Here is a 25,030-nt window from a genome sequence, read left to right on the forward strand (position 1 = left end):
ATGGTTAGAGCAAAGCGGGGACTGCGCTTTCATCGCGATGTCCTTCGGTGTTCCCGCGGCGGCAGCGATCGATAAGGACCGCGAATAATATTCAATCGGTGGATTCCTCGGCGCACGTGCGCTCGCGGGAACTCGTACGAGTCGAATCGAACGACAGGACGAAGCCAGTGGAGTCTCTCTCGTTAGACCGCTGTTCTCTCCCTCCGAAGGGTGTTGACCCTTGCTCTTCTCGTCTCTCTTTCCTCTCAACTCCGTTTCCTCCCCCCTCCCCTTCCTTGTCTACCGTCCCACTAATGTGGTGCACCGTGGAATATCGGTACCGCATACTAAGTGACCCATCCGATAGTAATTGGACCTCATTAAGGCAACCACGGGCCACGGGCTGTCTCTGTTTTCTGCCGCGTGCGTTTACTTTCCCGCAGACCGAGCCACCAGATAACGCGTTTTAGGTAAATTAGACTTTCTCTCTCTCTCTCTCTCTCTCTCTCTCTCTCTCTTTCTTCTCTCTACTCGTGGGATCTACTCTAGGATCGAACGAACCCAGGGAAAATACGACCTACACACGTGATACGGATTTATGTGTGGATACCTATCGGTGGTCTTTGAAAGCCTCCTTGTCCGCGATCGGCCTTTTCTCCTCGCTCGACCTGTTACGCGCTCCGATCCATCCTTCCTCTTACGGTTTTCTCGCCCGGGTTCTACGCTGGATACCTCCGAGATAAGACGGCGACGCTTACATGTTTATTAGTGGTTTTCTAGCGGAGAGGTGTTCCAAGTTCTGGGTGTGGTTTTTGGAACAGGTTAGGTTTATGGGTACTCTTGAGCAATTGTGATTTGGTCATCCTACGGCGTCTTCACTTTGCTATTGCGTTAGTGTATGTATATTTCGAGATCGCTTTAAGCGATTCGTTTTTAACGATTTAAAGGAAATTTCTACATTTTTTAACATATTGCGTGGGATAAACTATCGTACTTCTTCATCGATATAAATCGTTCTCCAATGTGGTCTTGGACCTCTGGTAATTAATCCTTCGTGGGTTAACTAGGCCGTTGACGATCCACGAGAAATCTCACTCGAGAATTCCTTCGAAAAGGATCTTCATTTTTATTCAAATGGATTTTGAGCACTCGACTTAACGAACAGTTGTATGTGCAGTAGAATCTTGCTTACAATATCAGTCCGCTCCCATCTTTCTTACAAAGCGCCAAATCCAAATTTTCTGTTATTCCTCGATCCAACAATCGAGCATTTCGTTAATGCGTTGCATATTCTGCCATATAATGTAATTAACGAATCCCACAAATTTGATAGATTCTTTTGGAAGTGCAGAACGGTAAAAAAAAAAATTAGTCTGAACCATAGGTATAGGGGATATACCTATAGGGGAAGGGGGTTAACTGTACAAACTACTTATCCTTCCTATCACAATGCATTTATGTACTACTTTCTTAATGTTTCTCGCGATACAAAAACCTCGAACCACATATTACGACCTCGTTCTTTGGTGAACATCATCGCAGGCGAATTTTTTCGACCCAGGTTCCCGTTAGCAGGACAAATCGCCGTTCGCCGAGTTCCCGGGACCTTTTTCCCGCCCCTGATCCAGCATCGATCATGTCAACGTTCCCCGGAGCGAGATGAGAGGCCGGCGCTCTCGATCGTGAAAATTTCTCATACGAATTGAATGTTTAATTAATGATGGTGGATCACCGCCGCGAGATCGTATGAAAAACGATATACCAGCTCGGGGAATTAATATTATCATCGTGGCCGTGTAAGTATACACGGCAGCCACGAACCCGAGAGAAATACCGAGCTCTGGAACGTTTGCTCTCACGGCGTTTTCGATGTTATCGCCGGGATATATAACGGCGCCATCGGGGCCTGATATCGAGACGCGAGAGTCCAGAGGTGAGAATCAAAGGCAAAGAAATAAAGGTCCTGACGACCCATCTTTCATCCACATCGACGCGACGACCTCTAAGTCGTTTTCGTTGGTATGTGTGTTCAATGTGTTTGAGCGCTTCTGAGCGCTCGAAGGGAAGTTTGTCACGACGTTGTCGTTTAGTTGGTTTAGAGGGCTCGAATAAATTACATACAGCGAAGCTTGAGATTTTTATCTTGTCCGTTAAGTATATACGATAAAGTTTTTCAGATTTAGTAGGATCATCGGAATGAAACTATTTTTCCTCTAGATGAAATTTATAGTAATTAATGGCAATCCAATATTTCTAGATGTATAAGAGATAATCTTTCGTTTTACGTCTTATCTTATCAGATTTACGAATAAGCAAACTTTTATGTTACTCGAATAAATCTGCCAATCGACGAAATGACTATAGCAGCCAGCTTATAATAATTTTTGAAATCCCAAGCAAAGTAACCTTTAACCATTACGCGTGACGATTATACACGGTATTCTCTAGTGTCCAATAACACTCTCCAGCAAACGACAAAAAAAAAAGTCTCAAGTGGGAACATAGAACCAGGTACGACTTCGCGCGTTCATAAAGAATTCCGCTTTTCCATTTATAGTCCAGTGAAAGGAGAAAAAATGAGGGTCAACTTTGACATTGTCGGTACGAGCGTCGACAAATCGCACACGATCTATCTCCACTTTTTACTTCTATTCCGTTTCAACACAGAACGTCGTGCGTCTCCTTAGAAACTCCGCGAGTGAGAGAGAGATTCTCCATTCTCACGGAGCCCAGAGGCGTCTATCCGAAACAATGTGCGTGTGTGTGCGTGCGTGTATATGTATGTGCGTGTATGAGAGAGTGGAGGGGGACGAAGTTCGGGAAATATTTGAAATAATTTACCGAAACGCGCATTACGGGAGCGAACCAAGAAACGGAGAACACTCATTAGCATACTAACGACTGCCTCGAATTCTTGGCGCTACATCGAAGAACAGGCTTCCCTCGTTCCTTCTACACCTCTTGCCACCTTTTCCGCTTGGACTTCTTCCATTTTTGGTGACATCATGTTCTCCGGATGTGTGCGAGAGACGACGTATGATCCAGTCTTCGGCCTCGTCTGACTGATCGGTCGTCTCAGTCCAAAGTCCAATATTTTCAATGAATATTATTCATCTCGTGCGTTTTTGCGAGTAGGGCACTATAGATAAAAGATTGCAGTTATCTCGATACGTTTGTACGTTAGGTTTATTCCATCGCTTATTATACAAGATACAAAAAATATTTGGACACCATTCTATCTGCTACAGAACTTATTGTATATATCAATTAAGTCTTAGACTTAGTTCGAGATTAATCGATAAATTTCGTATCGTTTAGAAACACTTTCGTACAACTGCGAGAATTTGATATCATAAAAATAAAATGTCGAACCTGATGAAGAAGCGCTTCGCTCAAAAATAAGGATACGTAAGTGCAATTATTTCTCGTATCCAGTGTACATGTAAAAATTTGTTATCTAAATCTTCATCCTACATTACGCGATATCTGTTATACTCCAAGAAACTTTGTCCGATCGAGCTCAAACTCCTCTAAACTGTCGTCAAACGGTGATTTACATTTCTCAAACCCACTTGCCGATGCTTCATTTCGTCGTGTGCCATATTCGCATCCAAATTCCACAGCCGTTCGGTGTCGATGAAAAACGGCAGCCATCGGGTTGGTCAGCCATCGGAAGGCCATTCGGTCGGTTTCGAACGAAGAGGAGCGCAGAACGCGCGCGTGAATATTAACGCTCGTGACCCGGCTTCCATCCTCCTGCGCTGCACCAATCTGCAAGGCTCGACACGCTCGTTAGCGTACGGTCTCGGCCGGAAGGGGAGGAGAATTCGGGGATTCGCCGCGCGTTCTCATGCAAATCGTCTTCGGAGACCATTGTTTTCCGCGGAGGCGATTATGCGCGACCGACATCGCGACAAATTTTTCGCTCCGTGGCCCCGTCGAAACGCGTACGCGTGATTCACGTTTTGGGTCTCGACGCTCGTTATTCATCGCGCGACAATGGAGCTGCGACGGATCGAGGACGCGGAGCCGATTTCGTGGCGAAATCGCTTTTCACGCCGAGCTCATCGATCCTTTCTTTTTTCGAGGCGGATCCAGTTGCGGTCTGTGGATCGCTTAGCCTGGAATTCCAACCACTTCCGCTGGAAGTACTCGAGAAAGCACTTAGCGCCTGGAAGTGTCGAGTTTTCCGGACGTGAGAAGCAAGCAGTGCGTTTTATGCGTTTATTGCACAGAGTGGGTAGGTAGGTTGAAATGCTTGCAACGCTGCTTTAAGGTGTCGACCCATTAAAGACCGACGTTGCGTCAACGCGTTCCATTTGCAATATTTTTTAGTCAATTTAAGCAACTGATATCTATTTTTTATAATACTGTTTATAAGAGAGAACTTCAAGAAAATTTTAAATATCTTTTCTTTTCACTATTTCTTCTTGCGTCAAAGTTCTACGCTTTTATAAAGTTTGGAGAAATTCAAATATCTATAACATTATGACCAACTACCTTTCTTCTTTCAATCATGAAGATCTTTCCCTCGTGACGATCGGAGAATTCGCAGCAATAATTTTGAATCTACCAATTTAAATCCTACCGTGTCGGAAAAGCAAGAAAACTACAAATGTTAATTGATTGTGACTTCGTAGCATAGCGAGTTGAGTTTGTAACCACAATTTTTCTAAAAGATCTGACTCTAACGCTGATTGCTAATAACCAAAAATAATATCTGCTGTCCATAATGTCTATCGATAACCGAAAACACGTTGACCATTCGTAATCGTTATTCCTGCCCTAAATCGTTTAAATTAAGATACCAACGCTCGTGCTATAACTTTTGAAATTTGGGTTATACCCGTTATGACTCGTGGAAAAAAGGGAATCGCGTCGTGGACAATTCATCTGCGTCGTAACTCGCGAGTCCGTGGTGCGGAGTTTCGTAAACCAACGTCGACGATACAATTGCAAAGGCGCACAGGTAACGTCGAAAGTCGCGGCGTTCCAGCTCTTTGCGTAACCGGTCGGCTTGGTCGCGGAATCGTTACGATTTGCGACGAGCGTGTACGGAACGAAAGGAGAGGCCGATTCTCACCGGTGGCTCGGATAAAATACGGCACGTGACAGTTCTGTTCGAGGGACTACCGAGTCGATATATTCTGTCTCTACTCGACTAGACACTCCCAGTCCGGGCAATAAGGCAACAAATGGCTAACAGGAAAAAGAAACGGGGAAAAAAGGCGAAGAAAAAATCGAACGAACCGGTCGACTAATCTATCGATCGTGACGTGACGAGAAACGCTAATCGTGCTCGAGTCGCAAAATCTACGTGTAATTCTGTGGCAATGAAGATGGCAGGTCGCAGAGAAAATTATGATACGTCGCATGTCCACTCTTTACAAGAGCAAGATTTTTAAAGTACAATTTTATTACGTTAGCAAGCTGTTAGAAATGTATCGTTTTATTTATTTTTAGATTCAATCACGTGTTTCTGTCATTCTTTTCGATACTTGGGAGATGCTTACCTACGTTGCGGATATTTATGCATTTACGGGAATGTGACTATTCAAAAATATTCAAGCTACGATAGTCGTTATCGTATCGTACTTAGAGGGCGAGGCAAATCTCTACTGGTATCCCATTTCTTTGAGTATGTTTAAAAACATATAAATTTGCATAAAGGTTCACAGTCTAAAGTAAAACATGTACAATACTATATTATATTATTATTGAAATCGATATTTTTGAAATTCCTATACATATATCGACTTAATTATCTCCTTTTCAACTGTTTCATAATAAAATACATGTTTTTAACCACCAAGTAGAACCAAACTCTGGAAACCAGCTGAAATAGATTTATCCTTACGATGTTCGAATGGAAATAAAAATGGAAATTGAACATTTCACCCGATGTTTTCTGGTCCCTTGCCATTATTGCCACTCGAACGAACGAAGAAGCGTTCTCTTTTGCGCGAACGTGCTCCCCACGTGTTGCATAAAGCGTTCTGGTAATCTACTTCTTCGTGATGTAACATACGTACGGGTAACGTACGCGAAGTACTACTTGGATCCGATTCCATGTACTATGGATTTTTCTTCTCCTTTCTTTCCTTTTTTTCGTTTTACGAAAGAAGCCTGCGCTGCATTGTTGCATAAGATTGCGTATAATGGGAGAGCCTCGATCGTTTCTGGCGGCGCTTATGAATGGGAAATTTGATCTAAGAACGTTCGCTTGATGGTGATAAATCTTTCGGTTATTGAAAATACAAAGGCAACTTGGCAGGGAACACTGAATTTATGAATATATTCAATTACGCGATGGTTGATTTATGGCGTGTGCATGTTGTCTTAACAGTGCCACTTTTTGTGCCACAACGCTAACAGTATGTGTTTTCTGTAACCGATTTTAATCAAACTGAGAAAAACCAGATGAACGAGGCGAGCAAGAACTTCAACCAGAAACAGTATCGAAATAGCATCTTAGCTTTGCGCAGCGGCGATATCGTAACCAACCACGTTCTACCGAGGTGCGATTATTTTTAGTTGAAAACTTTTGCCAATATCCCGCTTTGACAATTTAAAACATTAGAGCCACATATGCAGGCTGACTGGCCGACAATGTCGAAATTAATCGAAACATTTATATTCAACAATTAGTTGTATATAGCTAGTGACAATTAGTCGTTCTGAATTGTTTCGATACTGGTTCAGTTATGATTTTATATGAGATTTGTGAATGAATTTGTGAATCAATTCGCTGTAATAAGAAAACTACTTTCATGGGTACGAACAAAAATTTGTACCGAACTATATTAACTACTAATTTACAGTCGAAAATTGGTAGCATTGCGACAAATGTCTTAAAAGGTTTGCTAAAGGTTTTCTCTTTTTCCTTTTATCTTTTATTTGCTTAAACGTATATTATAATTGTAATTAGCGGAATATGCACAAGCAAAACCAACACATCGACGTAATGTTTCTTCAGAAAGATCGTTGTGATTCGTTCGGTTTAAAAGATGCGCTAAAATCACAGTAGAAATCTCTCTTTCATAAAATGTTTCTCCGTTAACTTACACTGTTTAAAATCGTACGTATCGTCACGTAAAAAAATACAAGAAACTTTGCAAAAGTCTAGATAAATAAGAAGCAAAACCATCGAAATTATCTTGCACATCGGTTTCACGTTCCTTCAGCTCCTCGTACACCTGGACAGATTCATAAAGGTCGCTGCGGTTCGTTCGTTCCATTATGGAGAATCGCGGTGCCTGTTTATCAAGAGGATCTATTTGCAGCAGCGGTATTTAGATGGTCGGCAATTAGGCGACGTAATAGCGGCAGTTAAGAGGCACGATGCGCGAACGTAGTTGCGAACCGAATCACCTTCGCCGCGGTGGCTTCGAGGAGAAGGAAACCGCGGAAAAGTTGCGACGGTGGAGGCGGAAGAACTCGGATTCCCCGCGTGTGTTAACACGCGCCACCTTACAGCTGACCAAGCGTCGTTTTATGAGGGAGTTAATTGTACCGGCGGAGATATAGCGGCGAGATTGGCTCGGTAATCGAGTTTACGGCGTTGTCGAGGGGGACGCAGAGAAACTGGAATGGTCGGTTGCATTCAATTTCGCCAATTTCATTTTGTCGTGAATCGCGTGTCTTCTTGTTCGTTATTCGTAGGATGTTTAGTAGAATCGATATCTCTTTTGGTTACGAACAAATCTTGTTTATCGTGTGATAATCTATGATACCATTTACGATATTAAGCGAGTCGAGTAATTCGAACGTCTTAAATTAGTCGTAAACTGTTCGTAAGAGAAAATGTTTCAAGCAGCAGCTGAATGGATTTGAGCGAGACTTAACTTGATGTCATTAATTTTTCCAAGACACTGATGTATCTTTTTGTTCATGTATCACCGTTTATCGTTTTAACGAAATCGTATATCGTTCGAGCGATTGATCATTTTTACTAATCTAATTTAAAATTACGCAGGAGACCAGGTTCGTTAAGTTTCCTCAAGATATTAGAAACTCAGTTGCATTTATTTAAACGGACATTGCAAAATGTTACACATAAATATCTCGTATTATTTCAATGAATAATACTCTTTCATCTATACCAGATTCTTGATGTTATTCAAAATAATTTACGCGTATGATAAGAAGATGATAGAAAGAAAATAATCGACGAATAAAATAAAGTAAGTAAATCAATCCCGATGTTCACCACAACTTAAAGAATGTTTCAATGATAGATAAACGTAGTCGGATCGATAACGACCCAAATGACGAAGTACGTTCGATCAACAACGTATCGATAGAAAAACTTTTCATAAATCATGATCTACATGAGATACTAGACATTCAAAATGTAGAACAAATCTTGCATCTACTTTAGAGGCAACGAAAATTCGTCTCTCGTAACATCTTGAAAATGACAACCGCGAATATGATCGCAAGCGACACGAAACCTCGACAGTAGATACATAGGAATGGCATAAAACGTATAACGGGGAGGAAACCGCGAACCACGGCGCGTCCCTCGTATAAGATGGCGATTTACGAGCGGACAGGGTGGCTAGCGTAGCTCAGTCGCGTTAAACTTACCGCGAGCCGCCACCTTGCTTCTATGTGGTCCAAATCGCGGCGACGTTCGCTCTGTGCGCTTCTTTTACGAGCCAATAAATCGCCATCTATCGATCCGACGCTGCGAACCTGCTCCCTCTTTGCCTCTTTCGAAAGCGTAATATCCGTGACATAATTTAACACCTGTCGTAATTTATGGTCGTTTTACAAATTACGATTGTTAGTTAGTTAGTTCTCCACGCATCGAAGCATTCGGATTTTGTAACGGAACCTCGAAACCGATAGTTTTCGGTAGCTTCACAGGGAGCACTTTTCGTTTTTGCCGGCCTTTATTTAGAGATAATGAGAGCTGTGAACTTTAAGGATGATTATGGTGAAGTGTCGATTATATTCGGTCTCTTGTTAGTTCGATGTAAATGCTGGAAGATGCGTGATCATCGCGAGAGTTGTGGTATCTGTACGTAATTTCGTTTTTTATTACGTATAGTTTTTGCTAGACGATGGAACGAGAAGTTTCAGTTTTTTGATGGGGGATTAGGGTAAATGTATTTCAAGGTTCGAGTAAAGGCTTTAAATATTGGCAATCTGTTTGAGTACAGATTATTAAACTATCAGATATTGAAAGATGTTAAATGTTATAGGTATTTGATTACTACATATTAAGTATTAAGTATTAGTCGATTTATTGCATATTGCATATATTTCGTTGATTACACGTTATTTTCTATCATCTACGATATTTTTCCTCTATATTCCATATACTAATCCATTTGATATCAATTTCTGAATAAAAGATAATACTTGATCTTGAAACTAATATCAGTTTCCAATTACGCGCAATGTTCTTTGCAACGTTTTTCCTACATGAATCTTCAAAGAAATCAAATTCAAGGAATCCTAACTATATCGTGAAATTCTTTACACGACGCACACGACACATCGCCAATTCCGAATCGATCAAACTCAAGATCAAGATGATCTACTCGGAATTCTAATTTTATTCTCATTAACAATGCAGACATTACTTTCAGCTAAACGAGATTATATCGTATCGCAACGAAACAAAATTATCGACAGATTGCGGCTTTTTAGATCTTCAATCGACGATTTTTGGTGGTTAAGGTCTCGACGAAGGTATCGAGATGGCCCAGTTCACGCCCAAACGTTGTTGCCACAGACCACGCGCCCTTGAGGATGTTCATTTGGCATTCAGAGCGACGCCCTGCGACGCTCACGTCCCGATCTTTTCAGAACGATCGGGCTTGCGCAAACGCGAAACCGCCGATTGACGCAACCTGCGGATTCCTTCCAAACTTACCGCTCTTGGAAGTCCCTAGACCGAATCCAATTCGCGGGAAAAAAGGAGATTCACGCGGCTTCTGAACGCGACGCTTCTTTTTGGCGTTTCAAAAGCGAACTGACGAAAATCGGCGACATTTGCTGAAACGGAAACGACGTGTGATGAGTTAGGCGTGAAATCGTCTCAACTTCTTGTCCGCTGCTTGAATACCTTCGGTACAACGATTGCGTGTTTCGTAGTGCCATTTGCATGCGACATGACCGAAGCAGTTAGTGACCTGGATGGTTCCTCGTGATAGTCTCTTCTCCGTGATTTTATGATAATTTTAGGAATTAAGAAAATTAGGTGAAGGTTGATACGAGTTTAGAAAGTTTAGGTGTTTCTAAATTCGCATTTTTTAAATATCGGACACTTACGATCGTTTTTTCTTTTTTTTTTTTTTTGTCGCAGATGCTCGACAGAAAATCAACTCCTAAAATATAAAACTTTTAAAAATACTTAAATTGTCTTAAATCCGATTTATCGAAATCAACGAAGTATCGCGATTACCAAACAGACGTTTTGTCTCTGCAATCGTATGTCTATCGAAATAGTCTAAATTGTTTTCATCAAAATTAGATAAAAATTGCGATATCCTAAACTGCATTTAAAATCTGAAAGTGCCCAATTCAAGGAATCGATAACCTTCTCCCACGTTGTTTCTGCTTTCACCGGAAATACGCAGTACAGACACGCGGCTGTCTGCTCGCAACCTCGTAAATAAACGCTGGTCTCGGGGTTGCGTCGTCTACGTTGGCGGCGACCCGTTGTCTGCTAAATCTGTCTGTCTGTCCGCGAGACAATCGTCGTGTCGCTGGTGCTCGCGACCACCGGTGGTTCTCGTAGTCACGCGAGCTCAGGATGAAATATCGAACGCAAGGCTCTCGTGGAAAGCGTTCGTCGAACGATTATCACGCGGAGATCGAGATTCACGCGAGCAATTTCCGGATTCCCGTGGACGATTCACGATGCCTGGTGTACATCATCGTGGATGATCTTTCGGCTCGAGCTTGGTCTTTCATGAACCAGGTAGAACCATGTAACGAGGAAACTCGCTGGTATTGTTTTCTCGAGATTAGCTATATCGTGGCACGTTACCGTTGAATGATTGTACCTGATGGTGAACCGTTGAAAATCTACGTCGTTTGTTCGTTAGTCGAGGCTTTGGTGGCTCCTGAAAAGTGAAAGCAGGTTGCAATGGATTTAGAACGTTGGTTGAAGATTCTGGGATAGAAAGACTCGAAGATACTAAACGTTTCCTTAGGAAAGTCGAAGATCGTAAGTTTATGGATGGTAATCTCTTTGTTAATGTTCGATAGAAATAAGTAAATTTGAAATTATCTCGCGAATTAAACTGAGAGTGAATCGTAAATAAATTTTTATTGGTTATTATAAATTTGTCTCTGGAGAAAGTATACGATTCTTCTCGTAGCGTAAAACGTAGATGAAGCGAGTAACGTGATACAATAAGGTAAATCGTGATCTTAAAACGAATCATAAATCGTAACAATGGCATCTAACTCAACTGCTTTCTATATGCGCATTAAAAATATCTCGTGTCCCAATTCCACGTTTCAACCCCAATCGATGATAGATAACGCGAGTGTTACGCCATCGCGACACTCGATCTCGTGGACGCGGATATTCATTATCCACCCTTTCCGGCACGCCAGGTGAAATTTGATCCGAGCATTCTTTCCCTCGGAGACATAATAGGGAACGTAGGTAGAGAACGATCGCAGATTACGGTAGGATTAAGCAACGGTCCGGTAGCGGTTCGATAAACAATCGGTGGCAAGTCCCCGAAGCCTAACGATTTATCGCGCGCGTTACGAAACAACCCGGCTCTGTCGATCGTTCGACATTTTCCATGCACTTTTCTCATTCCCCACCATTGAATATGATCAAAGCAATTAAATCCATCTCGCGAATAATGGCATGCGCGCGGCCTTTGCGCCGCGACATCTGCGGCAAGACATTTTCCACGCGCACGCAACGAATAAATCACCTAGGTGTACGCTATCGATCACGCTCCTAGAACCTCCCAGAGAACTCTCTCCGATGTCTTCTGACTTTATCCTTTTCGGGTAGCGCGGACTTTTCCTCGACAGATCTCTCGCGTCCCCTTTCGATTCAGTATATCCATATTCTTTCTCCAAACCACTTTGTCGTCGTCTCGTAAACCGATCGAATTTGAATATCACGATCCTAGATCGGATACGATTAAACCAGAATCATGGGCTATCTTGTTATATTATTTCTCATATACAGCGAGATACTAAGCGACTCGAAGGAAAAAGAATAACTTGGGAGCGTGCGATCGCCAGAGCATAACTTTTCCATCGTTGGAAGCAACGTTTTCTCGCGGCTCGATCGACGGCTCGAGGAAATAATTCTTCCCTTTATCGAGCATCGATCCACCGCACGGTTTCTTCTCTTCGCTTTTTCTCACGTATACTAGCCTCCAGCTCTCTGTATCTCTCTTTCTTTCTTCTTCTGTGTTTCTTCTTCGTTTCGAACAGAATACACACAATTCGCGTGCTGTACGCTCGACACGACGCACGGCTCGCTCGATCGCGCTCGTATCTTTCTTGGCTATTGGAGCGCGATTCGCCATGCATCAATCCACACGCATGCTGGGCTATCCGAGGCTCGGATCCGCGGAACACCGTTCGACTCCGACGGCTAATGTAAGCAAATAGCTCGCGCGCAGACAAATTCCCCGCGGCCATATCGGGCCCCAGGAAAAATCGCTGACGTACGAGCGTGCACGGAGCCATAAAGCGCCCCCGGTGCAAGAGGAGCTTTCCAGACAGCTACGACGATCGAGACGATGGCGACGAGCATTGAAACACTGGCTCGTCTCGCCGCTGCAAGATCGATGACTTCCTGAAGCGGAACGCTTCGCGCACCGAGCTCCAAGAAGCTTCGAGTGTCGCACAGAAAAGACTCTTGTAGGATGGACTAGGCTGATTTCTATCGAAAGATGAAGGATTTAACGGTGAATGGAGGAATCGGCGATGCGGAATATCGATTATATCGATTTTTGCTTTTTATCTTTAACTGTGTAATTTTGTGGAACTGGAGATTGATCGGTTTAGAAAGTGGTATGTATGTTTGTAAGAAACGTATTCTGTAGAAGATTTTTCTTTTTTCTTCTCTCTGTTTTAATTGGACGATTCGTTTGGTTATTTTGCCTTTAATATTTTTACTTTCTACCGGAGCAACTATCGTAACGTTTAAAATCATCCTAATACTATCTCTATATTATCGTTAGTTTCACAAGTTTACCAGTCAAGAAGGTAATCGGTAAACTATAAAAGGAATGTCTCGTTATACTATAAATTTTAACGAAAATTGACACAAGCTATTACTAGTAACACAATGTATTACGCTTATTAAAAAGATGAAATAAAAGAAGACGATGTCACAAACGTGTACGTAACTTGCTACATGAATTTTATCAAGCTTATATCGTGCACAGATTCTGCGTTCAATTTTTCCCTTTAATTTTTCTATACGTATTTACATATAGCGATAGAAATGAAAATATGGTAAGTAAAAATAATCCAGTTTCAGTGAAAGAATAATAAAAACGAATAGAAGGATTCTGGGAATACACGGTGTTCGGTTACTATTCTTAGAGTTCGATCGAATCGAAGAATGTAGTCGATGTGTCATAAATTAGATACATGCTCGTCGTGTTAGCATAAATGAATGCAACCTTTTGCTATTTTATCGCTTCAGATAGAAGTAATAGACTGGTGATAATCAATTGCGGACCGCCTAATGTTATGCTTGGTACGTAAAGAAGTATAAATTATGATGTTGCCGTGCACGTGTGCTCAGACCAGGAAATACGTTGGCGCGTATTGTTCTTTAACACACCGTGAATCGGAAAATACGCTTTTAATAGCCTGTTTATCCAATAACTTTTTGCTCAACTTCGTGCTACAGATTCTCGATCTTTGAGCGTTTAGATCGGATGTTCAGTCATCCTATAAAGTACTAAATAACAAATTCGTCAAAATTCTAAATTACCATCGAACGTGAATATTACTTTAACCGTAAATTAATAATCAAATTTGCAAGTGAATCGATAAAATGATTAAACTTTAAAATTCAATAAAAACTCGTTCCAAATATTTTGACAATCGTTCGTAAGAAGAAAATATATGAAAACCCCAAGAACGAGTTATGTGATAAAAAGTTCCAGTTCCTCAACTATATTAAGGAAAACGTACCGCATTCTCCGCGAAGCGATCAATCTTGAGCAGTTTTTCGAGCTGTTAAATCAACACGTGTCATGAATTTCCACCATCGATCAAATTATTAATGATTTTACTGTGAAACCTAGATATTTCTTAGAAAACAGAGTAGTTCCATGTTCAGGTGTCGTTCCGTTGAAGTACGTTTCCGTCGTGCGTAGCGCCAGCTAAACGAACGTACAAAATCGCGATGAAGCATCAGCATACAATGACGGTCGTTCATTGTTCCTGCAGTTAGGAACTGTCGACGCGCGATCTGCAATTCAATCTGTTACACCGGCATGGAAGCATTCAGTGTCATAAAAGCGCGCGAAACCGCGTGAACTGCAATGACGAGGCATTAAAATCCCTGTAACACTTGACGCCATCCTATGATCGGCAAGGTTTTTTCCAACAAAATACTTTTCCACGAGAGAATTTTAATTCGTCACGCGATAGAAAAAGTATCGAGATCGAAATAATCAATTAATCAGTTGATTTTATTTCTTGGACGTTTCTTCATTAGCGTTCAATTTTTTAGGAATTGAACAATCAATCTTAATGGAGTTTGTCTTCCGTGTAGACCATATATACCTCGGATTAGAAAATATGTAATCATGTTTATGTATGTCGAATAACTTCAAAGATTCTCCGCTTTTTTCTTATGCCTCGTCATTTCTTATTCATGAATCGCGTGTAACAAAGATTTATTTCTTTATGAAAGAAATACAAGAGATTCGATTCATTCTACCACGGGCTATGCAATGAATAAGACGGTGCACGTTTCAAGCTTCGAAACAATCAGCCAAGTAGGTCTTAATCTTTTCGTTCAAACTATTCTTGTCAAGATCCAATTTTAAAAGGAAAATTTATTCAAATTTTCAATGATTCTCATATTTCTTGTGTAACTATTTTTTATTATTTTTTTTTTTTTTATTCTTTTGTTACTAATTATTTGTATGTAGCACGGGTTGAGATGTTGAGGAATTCATTTAAAAAATACAATTTTTAGACTCTTACATTTAAACACTCTTCCATGTGCCTTGATCCACATGTCGCATTTATACTTAATATTATTACATACATTTTAGCGGCTATGTTCTAAAAGGAATTTTCTACTGTCCACGGTAGAATAGTTCCTCAAAACAGCGTCCTAAGCAAATCCAAATAGAGAAGCAAATATCGGAACATAGGTAGAAAATTGTTCTACATTTAAATAACCTTCGTCTCTAATTCAATTTCTCTATCGCGTTCCATCGAACTCGAACGATGCCGCAATCGCGATGTCCGATCTACAACGCGACGCAATGCTCGAACTCGAAACGAAAACGAGAGTGGCACCGGTGTTCAGCATGCAGGACGCACGTCAGCCAAGGTCTCCGTGGCGGCATGACGTCAGAAACAGTCCGTCGGTTTTCAGCGATCCCGTTTCAGTTGGGTTTCCCTGGCTGTTGGCCAAAAAATCCTCTCGATCTTCCAACGAAACCGCGCTTAACCGTCTTTCTCCCAAATTCTTTAGCTACCTCCTGAAAACAACAAATTGGAAAGAGATATATACCGATGAGATAGAAAGTACTATTTTTTAAAGAATTTGAGCTAGTTATCTTCATCTTTCGTTAATGATTTTAACATTACTTATAAAGTTAAGCTATTCTAGTTCTTCGATAAAGTTAAATAGACGCGTGAAATTAGAGCATCAACGACACGTAACCGACAATTTTATTTTTCTTGCTTTCAAAATTCTTACTTTAAATATAAAGTTACACTTAGGCTATTGCGGTTTCGGTAATATCATATAGATATGTAAACTCAGACAATAAGCAGCTGTTTCATAACTTTGATACTTTTTACAATCTCACATTTCAAAATTGAATTTTCACTTTCACTTCCGATCTATCGGATATGAACGAAGATCGGTCAAAGGCTGCTAAACGTTAAACAAACAGAAGTCTTAACGAGGAGGAATCAATCGTTGGAATATCGATCGTGCCGCGAGGTCAATCATGCATCGAGCGAATCGAGGCGCTTGGATAAAAGAGCGAGTACGAGGTACGTGTTATTCTCGCGTGGCAATCGTCATCGGGACAGCTAGAAATAGCATTGCAGATCTAGATAAATCGTTACGTGGAACGGCCTTTATCGTTTGCTAGACAGCCAGAGGAAAACGCGATTTCCCGGCGTGACGAGGGCTTGGGTGATCGATCCGTGGTCATAAACAGGTGGTACCACTAGGTGCCAGGCCACGGAATTCAGAGCGAGCGAAGCGATGCAACGTCGAGGCGATGAGACGAGTCATCCTCGCTGGGAAAGTCATGGAGGAAGGAAACGTGGACGCGAACAGATTCGTTGGGACGAGGATGACGCGTGTTCCGCGAATCGCCGCCGCTTGAATCGCGCGCGTATCAGGGTCACGACGCTTCGCTCCAGTCACGCGCTTCGGATTGCGAGGTGGGGAAATACTCGTCTCGTGGTTTCACGCGTTCGATCGTGGTTTCGTACGTTTGCATCCGTTTTGTGGATGGTTGCGTGGCCGGGATCGTTCTCATTCAAGATTCCGACGAAATTTCGCGTTTCTCGAATGAAAATGAAAAAAAATATCTAGTTCATGACGATGAAACAGCATTTTTCTTGGCGATGCTGATCAAATTTTGAATTTGGATTAGGTTTTATTAAGCGACTAAGACGCGGTCTCTGGTTACTGAATAGCGGAGAATTTTTCTTTCGTCGGATTCTCACGAGGCTTTGAATTTCATTTCTTTTCTTCGAATTTCGTTTATTAAAATGCAGTATGGATTAACCGAATTTAACTAAACGTGATCTTTATTTCTTGGCGAGAAAGCGACGTAGAAGAGACTTGGTATGAATTGTTTATTCTTCGGCTGATCCAGCGGAATAAGGTTCCAGCGTAATTGATTATCGTGATGTATTACTGCAAAGAGGATCGGAAATTTGAATAACGCGCAAGGTACAGTAATGTCTATATTCATACATTTATCAGCGAAAGTACAAACACGAAGAAAACGATTCGTGACATTTCAGACGCGAGTAATTCGTCACGGAATTACAACATTTTTCGATACAAATACCCTAATTCTCCTCTCCGTGTAGGTACATAAAGATTCGAATGCCGAACATCGATCAAAACTCGTGACAAATTTCCACCGTTAATAAGTATTAGTCTCGTATTATACAACGAGCGTACCGATTAAGCCATTTCCTTTAATCACCTCCGATTCAACGTTTACATAATGCCAGTCTCTATCTTATTGTTCATCCACAGGCGCGTTTAAAAATCGACACTCGCGTATCTGGTGAAAATTACTTCAACCTCGAGGCGGATACTCCCCTCTAATCGCGTTAACTCGTGACGTCATCCGTCTGTCGGCTCACGAAAGCAGATGTTTGCAAGCTCACTTAGCTCGATCGCGCGACGTCGTACAATGTTTGAAAACGGCTGACAGCGTCTGACCGGAAAAAAATCACAAGATCGATCATTTTCTATCGCCCAATTTTTGGTTTGCTTCTATAAATCTCCAAGTCATTGAGGATGCTCGCTCGAGACGATCGCTCAAGACGATCGAGACGTTAGGCGAGCGAAGATCGGGAAAATTCACGGAGCACGCTCGAAAACGAGAGTACTTCGGTTAAATTGACCAACATGTCCATCGAAAATTGAGTTCCCAGAAACGTCGATTCTCTTTCCTTCTCTCTGCAACGAAGCCCGCTAAACTCGCCAGAGGAGCGTGTTTACAATCGGTGACTCGAAACGGGCGCCGACTGCCGGTCGACGTTCGATTCCCGTCACGTGCGGGAAACTATCGGCATGCTCGCGTTTTTTTCATCGATCTGCTCGAGGAAATTGTTCCCGCGGCGAACACGCCGTGCCAATCGCATTCCCGACGCCGACTCGAGGAAACGTTGCCCGTGTTCGGCACACGACGAAATTGATCGACGCTGTAAATCGCCCCGCTACCGAGACGTGGTTCGCTAGCAGCAATTTTCGAACGAGACTGAAATGGCAGTTCGGAAAATTTGCGGCCGATACTTGGAACTGGACGACCGGCGATTAATACGAATATGGATGCGTTCGGTATATGGCCGAACGACGATTTCGAGTTAATAACGAGGCTCTGCACTCGTTCTCGCTCCCTGTAGAAATGGAGTGCGAGGATGATTGTACTCTTTTGAATACGCTTTTGGAAGTGGTTGACTTTTAAGCAGTTGTCGGTAGTTTAGCCTTTTTGTTCGTCTGTTTTTATCGAAGCATAGTTTATCGAGCAGTTATTTTGTAATAGATGAACATTCCTGTAAGTAGAATTTAATAAGTACAGTGAGATAAGTAGCATGGGCGAGTAAAGTTTAATACGAGTTTAATTCGAAGAATATGCATACTATTTTTTATACAAAATATTTTGAAATTTGATGTTAAGGTCTTATCGATAAAAGAAACTAATCTGGAAATGTACATGGAAGGTAGAAGTTGCAAACATATATTTAGAAAATAATTAGTATACAGTATCAACGTAAACCATCGTAAACATATTTTAAAGATGGTTCTAAATACCGAATTTCTTTATATTATATATAGTGCAAATATGTTATTCTTTATTATAGCTCATTATGTTATACCCTATATATATTTGCATATTTGTCTTAAATTATATCAATACAATAACGATAATCGTGTCTCATTACGGTGCTAGTGAAGTGACATAATATATTAATAAAACGTGTCTATAAGTGTTGGAATCCCTTCGTGAGCAACTGTACGTAGGATTGCCCGAGTCTATAGGAGAAACGATCTGCTGCATTTTTCATCGACAATTTGTTAAGCTTTCCCGCGCTCGGCGGCCGTTCACGATCACGGACAAACGTTTTCCCCGGCGGCGTTTCTATAAGGCGTTACAAATCGGTCCGAGATTCCGGGCGTGCCTGTTGATTTGCGCTAATCTCGTGGCCTGTCCATGACGGATTTGTCGCGGTCGACCCTAAATGGCTCGCTACGACAGTCGAGGAACGTTTTCTACGCCGATTCTGATTTTCTGGAGTACGTGATTCGCGACCGGACCAGGACCAGTCAAAGGGGAAAAAAGAAAAAAAAAAACGCTTGGAAACGCCACGAATCACACGCGCCTGTTACGTAATCCTTCTTCGCGAATCCCGTTGTCCACCTCGTTTGCTCTCTACGGTCGAGATACACAAGCCCAGCAGCTGACTCTGATCGTGAGTCGCAGCGACACGCAATCACCGCGTGAAACGTGCTCTCCAACCCTCGCGTTTTCTTCGAAACAACCATCGATCGATTTGGGGATGTAGGTTGTGGCAGGTTATGAAGTTGGTCGTGTTCCTAGTTTGGTAAACATTCTTATGGTAGAACTATTTTACTGCCAAAGTCAGAGGAAGGTGTCCGGAATAAATGTTTTTCAATCTCTTATAATAACGAGAAAAGATATGCTATATAAATTGGGTTATATATCGTAGATTAATTTCCTTAAGTATGTATATTTTGGAACTTAATTCAATTTTTATACAAGAACCAAACTAATCTCGATACTTTAGAAACCCGATACTTTCAAATAGATATTCATTATAATTTCTAACATTCGGTATACCAAATTCCATCTACCACATCTACCATATACACATCTACCACATAAAAAAACATTTGATATCCTGCGTACTCTCGATCGTAAATATCTCCGGGCAAGGAGAATTTCGTAGGCGGAAGCGATCGGTTTGAACCATACTATCTCTCGCGTGCACACGGTGGCATCGTGACCTCTTTCACGCAGTTGCGGTGACAGCCAGGGATCATCTGGCATACGGGAGGCTTTTCGAGCTCGCGCCTGTTCATCTAAGATCGAGAGATTACAGCCCGAGGTACCGCTGGTCCGTTTTCATCTCGCGATCATTACCACTTTATCGAGTGTACGCCGTTGTTCCTGAACCTCGGCGATTAATCATCGCCATCGGATCTGCCTCCTTGACACTGGAATCCTTCGATTCCGCGTTTCTCCTCGATCATCGCGCATGGACCTTCTGTTGGACACGTGTAACTTTGCTTCCCGTTTACTCGTCGAGTCTGTTGCAGTCGTACGAAGACAGACGAGAAAGTCCTGGTTGGTTGGAAATATACGTGAGATTATCGGTAGTCGGAGTGATTCACTGATGACGCACGTTCGAGTAATCTGGACGCATTATCGAAGTATAAATTTTAGGTCATGGATCGATACGGTGGACACTTTTTGTGGATGATTCGTCGATCCGATTTGGAACAGGTACCGCTATGAGAGCTTTTCAGCTTCGAACGGTTACCAGACCGCCCACGTGGCTGCGTCAGGTGAGGAACACAGTTAGAGCCTTTCCGGCTTTCGACGACACTTGGCTCGCTGTGTTTCTTTCTGATTAAATTCTAACCCTGACGTTAAATACGTATTTATAATCTTAAGATTCTTGAAAACTCAAGACTCGCGTGTACGTCAAGATTCATTGTATTTTATGTTAATCAGGAATCTGTTACACAACTTGGTTTTTAAATTTACTGAATTACTAGTTTTATTCTTGCGATAGACGGATTCGTGTCATTCGCTTTTTTCAACAACTGTATATTCATCGTGTACTTACATAATGAAGTACAAAAATTCATAACAAGTGGAGTTAATCGCTTTGGCTTGTTATAGAAGCTTTACTTCTATGAAGCTTTATATCCATCCATTATATGTTCCAACGATCCCAACAGATATTTATATCAACTATAAATGCCTCATAGAACGGTTTAAAAATACCTAGGATAGAGATAACAGAAAAAATAAAAGTGGAATAATTCAAAACACGAAGAAAAGAAAAGTTGTACTTGGCGCACGAGAGATACTCGATTAGCGACTAGTCGAGACCCCGAAGCGAGCACCAAGGTAGAAGGGTCGTCGCGTCGTAAATTAGTTCACGATGCGCCGCTTTCCAGTCGGTTTTATCGTCGGCCGACAGGCGTTTAACTTTACGACCAGCCGTGCCGCATACAACGCTCCATCTTCAACGCGCCACCCTGTCCACCCTTTCGCGGATCCTGCCTCCGTTGCTCGACCTTCCACTCCTAGACAGAGGCATGCTAATTCTTGTGACACGCGGAACATTAAGGCCTGACGTGTAATCCGCCAGAGAATCTGCGCGTGGCCTGAACGAGTCCAAATGGACCTTTATACGGCGAACGGTCTCTTTTGATATACAACTGCTTAAATCGTGATTTCCGCGTTTAAGTCTGAACAATTTATCTTTTTTGAGAAAATCGGAGAAAATTCGTTTAAAAGATTTTTATGCTTTTTCAGATGCTATCAGGCGAAGCTAATACATAGTTTGGTAGAGCAGCTTTTTGAAACGAAGTTTTGGAAAATTTCTTGGCGAATATAAGATGCTTTTAAATTGGGATACTCTATCGGTTGTATTTGATTAGAGATCGTGCGATTGTCCCCGATTGCAAATATTTATTTCGTTTTTTATCACTTGCTCAAGTTGTGCTTGTATTTCGCTTTCAGTACAAAGTATAGCGCATACGATTTCTTAACGCGTTGGCTATATTATTTACAGAGAAATTTGAATTCAATATGTTGTACTTGTTAATTAATTTAGTAATTTCTGCAACGTAACGCGCTTGGTGTAGCACCAAGCCAAATGTAATCCACCACTGCTTATATTTTGCATAAAGAAATATCTTTGTCGAATGCAGACAAAACTGCATTTTTTTTTTTATTTTATCAAACATTGAATCCGAGTCTCGTTCACACATACTTACGATATCTAGCGCGAAACTGATGCGTCACGTATATGACGCACAGTGGCAAACGTGTTAATAGGTGAGTTCAATACGGAGAATTTGGGTATAGGGAAAAGCTATGGGGCGCCAATCTGTTGAATGTATCGGATTAAGGATTGGTATTACTAAAAAGAAGACAGATCTCGCGATTGGTGAAAGATATTATTGTAAATAGTAATATAAATTCTATAATAATAAAATGAATAAAATCTCCGATATAAATACAATTGAAAAGGTGGGTCCAAATTCTTGGCTTCTAGAGTACGTGAAACAATCGATCAATTAGAAACTTGACATTGCTAAAAAAATGTTGTCAACATGCCGTAGTATTTCATCTTTCACGATACGAAAATCAAACCAAGAGCGAGCTCGACACCACTCTTTAAGCTCTTCGTTTCCACGACTCACCATTGTTTTCTTCCTTCTGTTCGCAGTCGTTCTTCGGGCGCACCTATAACAACCTGGGCAGCATCTCCGAGTGCAAGAATGGCGGCGTGTGCGTGATCAACAAGAAGAATCGTACATCGTGCAAGGCGTGTCGCCTACGAAAGTGTCTCGTGGTCGGGATGTCAAAGTCAGGCTCGCGGTATGGTCGTCGTTCGAACTGGTTCAAGATTCACTGTCTCCTCCAAGAACAAACGAACGGAAATCAAAATATGACTCCAGGAGCAGTTTCGCCGTTCGGACCAAGCTTTCTACCAGGATTCCTTCCTCAGGCTCAAGGACCTCAAAGCGGGGTATTCAAAGATGGAACGGATCGTGCTTCACCTAGTCAGGAAGATTTAGCCCTCCAATCGCATCTGTTGCACGTGGCGATGCTGAAGCAGGAACAAGAAAGGGGAAGCAAGTCTCCCCACCCGGATGACGTAGCTCTTCAAAACCAACTTCGTCTGTTAGCCTGGCAAAGGGAGCGTGAAAGAGTCGGTGAAAGTTCTCAACAACCTCCGAGTACGCCACCTAGTACAACACCTCCGCCGTTTTACAGACAACAACAACAACAACAACAACAGCAACGACTTCCAGGCTCTCCGATTTTCCCAATGAACTTCGCTCAAAGAGACAGCGTTTGTGTGCCTAGCAGTCCATCGGACGTCTTCAGACCGTACCTTCGAACTTATAAAAGGACAACAGACACACCAAGCGATAGTGGAGCGTCCTCGGTGGATGGCGCTGATGGTCAAGACATCGAATCAAGGAGTAATTCAGCATTGAGTTACTTCAAAACCAGCGCTGAATCACCGACCTTGTCCGAAAGAGATTTTCCACCTAGAAAAATCAATGCTACGGTTACATTGACGACAGGATACCATCCTCATCAAGGTCTAGGCCTAGTGTATCCTCCACCTGGTTTAGTCACGCCATCAACGTCTCAACTTTCGCCCAGAGGCGGCGACCTGCTTCTGGTCAGTCCCAGTCCAGGTGGTCTAGCTGTGGAGCAAGACGAACCGATAGATCTTAGTGTCAGATCGAGCAGAAGCACTCCGGGACCCAGTCAGTCGTCAGAAGAGGCTAGTAGATTAAACGATAACACTAGTGATCCCGATAGCCCTGCGAAAGAGGAAGCCACGACGAAGAGCAAACCCTTGGATCTAACGTTAGGTGTGAAGAGGCCAGAGTTACCTATATCGCTATGAAGCTTCTGACGGTTTGATAGACCCACGACGAAGAGCAAGCCCTTGGATCTAAAGTTAGGTGTGAAGAGGCCAGAGTTACCTATATCGCTATGAAGCTTCCGACGGTTCGATAGACCTACGACGCCTGGCCTTGTTTAGTTCTTATTGGCGCACCCTAAATTCCGTTGAGTTCTCGCTGGAAGAATCGAACGGCCTAGTCACTCAGTTGGTCTGTCTGAAAACAGGAAAATCGATGTTGTATGATAATGATGGATTCGAGAATGGAGAAATGGATATTTGAGGAAATTAGACGAAATGCGAGAAGGCGATGAAATTGTATAACTGATTATTAGGAGAAAGTCAGGTTTCGCTAAGGAACTGCAATGGAATGCCGATAACACACCACAAAAATGTGTTCAAATTTGTACATAGATCACGGCCCGACAAGAGATTAATTTATTACGACCGAGGACATTATCATTGATTTGTGTATCGATATTCAATTCTTTGTGTTAAGGCGCGAAAGTTGTATCAAATATAACTAACTGTATAAAAAGGATCGGAGTATCGTGGATATACCGGCCAGTAGTGGAGTGCCTTAATATAATATATTTATATTTTAAATATTCTATATTGTATATGTAAATGTATAGAACAAACCGCTTTAAGATCTTATCTTCGTTCTACGCACGATTCATCGTTGTAAATTGTATTCTTCTTCGTGGTTGTGAATGGTTTGCATAGTGAAGAGTGTGTAGGCGAGGAGAGACAGAGTACGAGGAAGAGAGGGAGAGAAAGAGAGAGGGGGGGGAGAGAAAGGGAGAGAGAAAGAGAGAGAAAGGCAGAGAAGAAGACGATTGGTAACGATCGCATCCGCGACCCTGTCACAACGAAAGGCCAGTTAATAAAAATGAACCAGAGAAATGACGTCACGTCGGTGCATAAAACAATGAGCATCTTGTAAATAAGCAAAAGGAAGGTGGGGGAAGGAATACAAAATAATACGTGCGTTTAAATCTAGAGAGGGGAGACTCGGCTACGATTGAGAGTACGCTTCTGCTATGCTTCAGCTTGATGTACGAATCTCTCGATTCGCTTAACGGACCACAACGTTTTTATATTCTGACGTTCTCTCCTCCTGATTCTCCTTATCAGTTTATTTCTTTTATTTTGTACATAATAGCATGTAAACGGTGAACATGAGCGGCCAGTACCTAAACTTAACGCGAAATTAAATATTTTTTTGTTTAATCCCTATAAGGTGTCTTACTATGTGGTTTTCCTTTTCCAGTACCTTCTCTTCCTTTGGTGTTTGTTACCAACAGGAATATGGCGTCTACGTTGTTGTATACGTAATTCTAGGATTCTAAAATAGCATTAGTGAGCTGATGTGTTTTTATTATGAGCAATTATGATGCAATTTAATCAATTCCTGTTTTTATATTCATGTACACTACTCTGATCTATATACGAAACA

The 25,030-nt window shown here is 41.9% G+C and overlaps 1 protein-coding gene and 1 non-coding gene across 5 annotated transcripts in view; both read left to right on the forward strand.

Moving 5' to 3' along the window:
• Window positions 1–24,810, forward strand: part of LOC100648906 (zygotic gap protein knirps) — a 113,396-nt gene extending 88,586 nt beyond the window's left edge. For 3 of the 4 annotated variants that reach the window (XM_003398005.4, XM_003398004.4, XM_020864946.2), the window contains exon 3: window positions 22,375–24,810. In XM_003398005.4, the coding sequence (XP_003398053.1) occupies window positions 22,375–23,574 (1,200 nt within the window). In that variant the 3' untranslated portion in view covers window positions 23,575–24,810. The remainder of the gene's footprint in view (window positions 1–22,374) is intronic. The other variant, XM_048409708.1, reaches the window with a different exon arrangement.
• On the forward strand, window positions 6,453–6,631 carry LOC125385886. Its single transcript, XR_007225617.1, has one exon. It is a non-coding gene; the product is annotated as a U4 spliceosomal RNA (small nuclear RNA).
• Window positions 24,811–25,030: the final 220 nt, after the last annotated feature.

This window comes from Bombus terrestris, chromosome 10 (genome assembly GCF_910591885.1).
Source record: "Bombus terrestris chromosome 10, iyBomTerr1.2, whole genome shotgun sequence".
NCBI classification, from domain to species: Eukaryota; Metazoa; Arthropoda; class Insecta; order Hymenoptera; family Apidae; genus Bombus; species Bombus terrestris.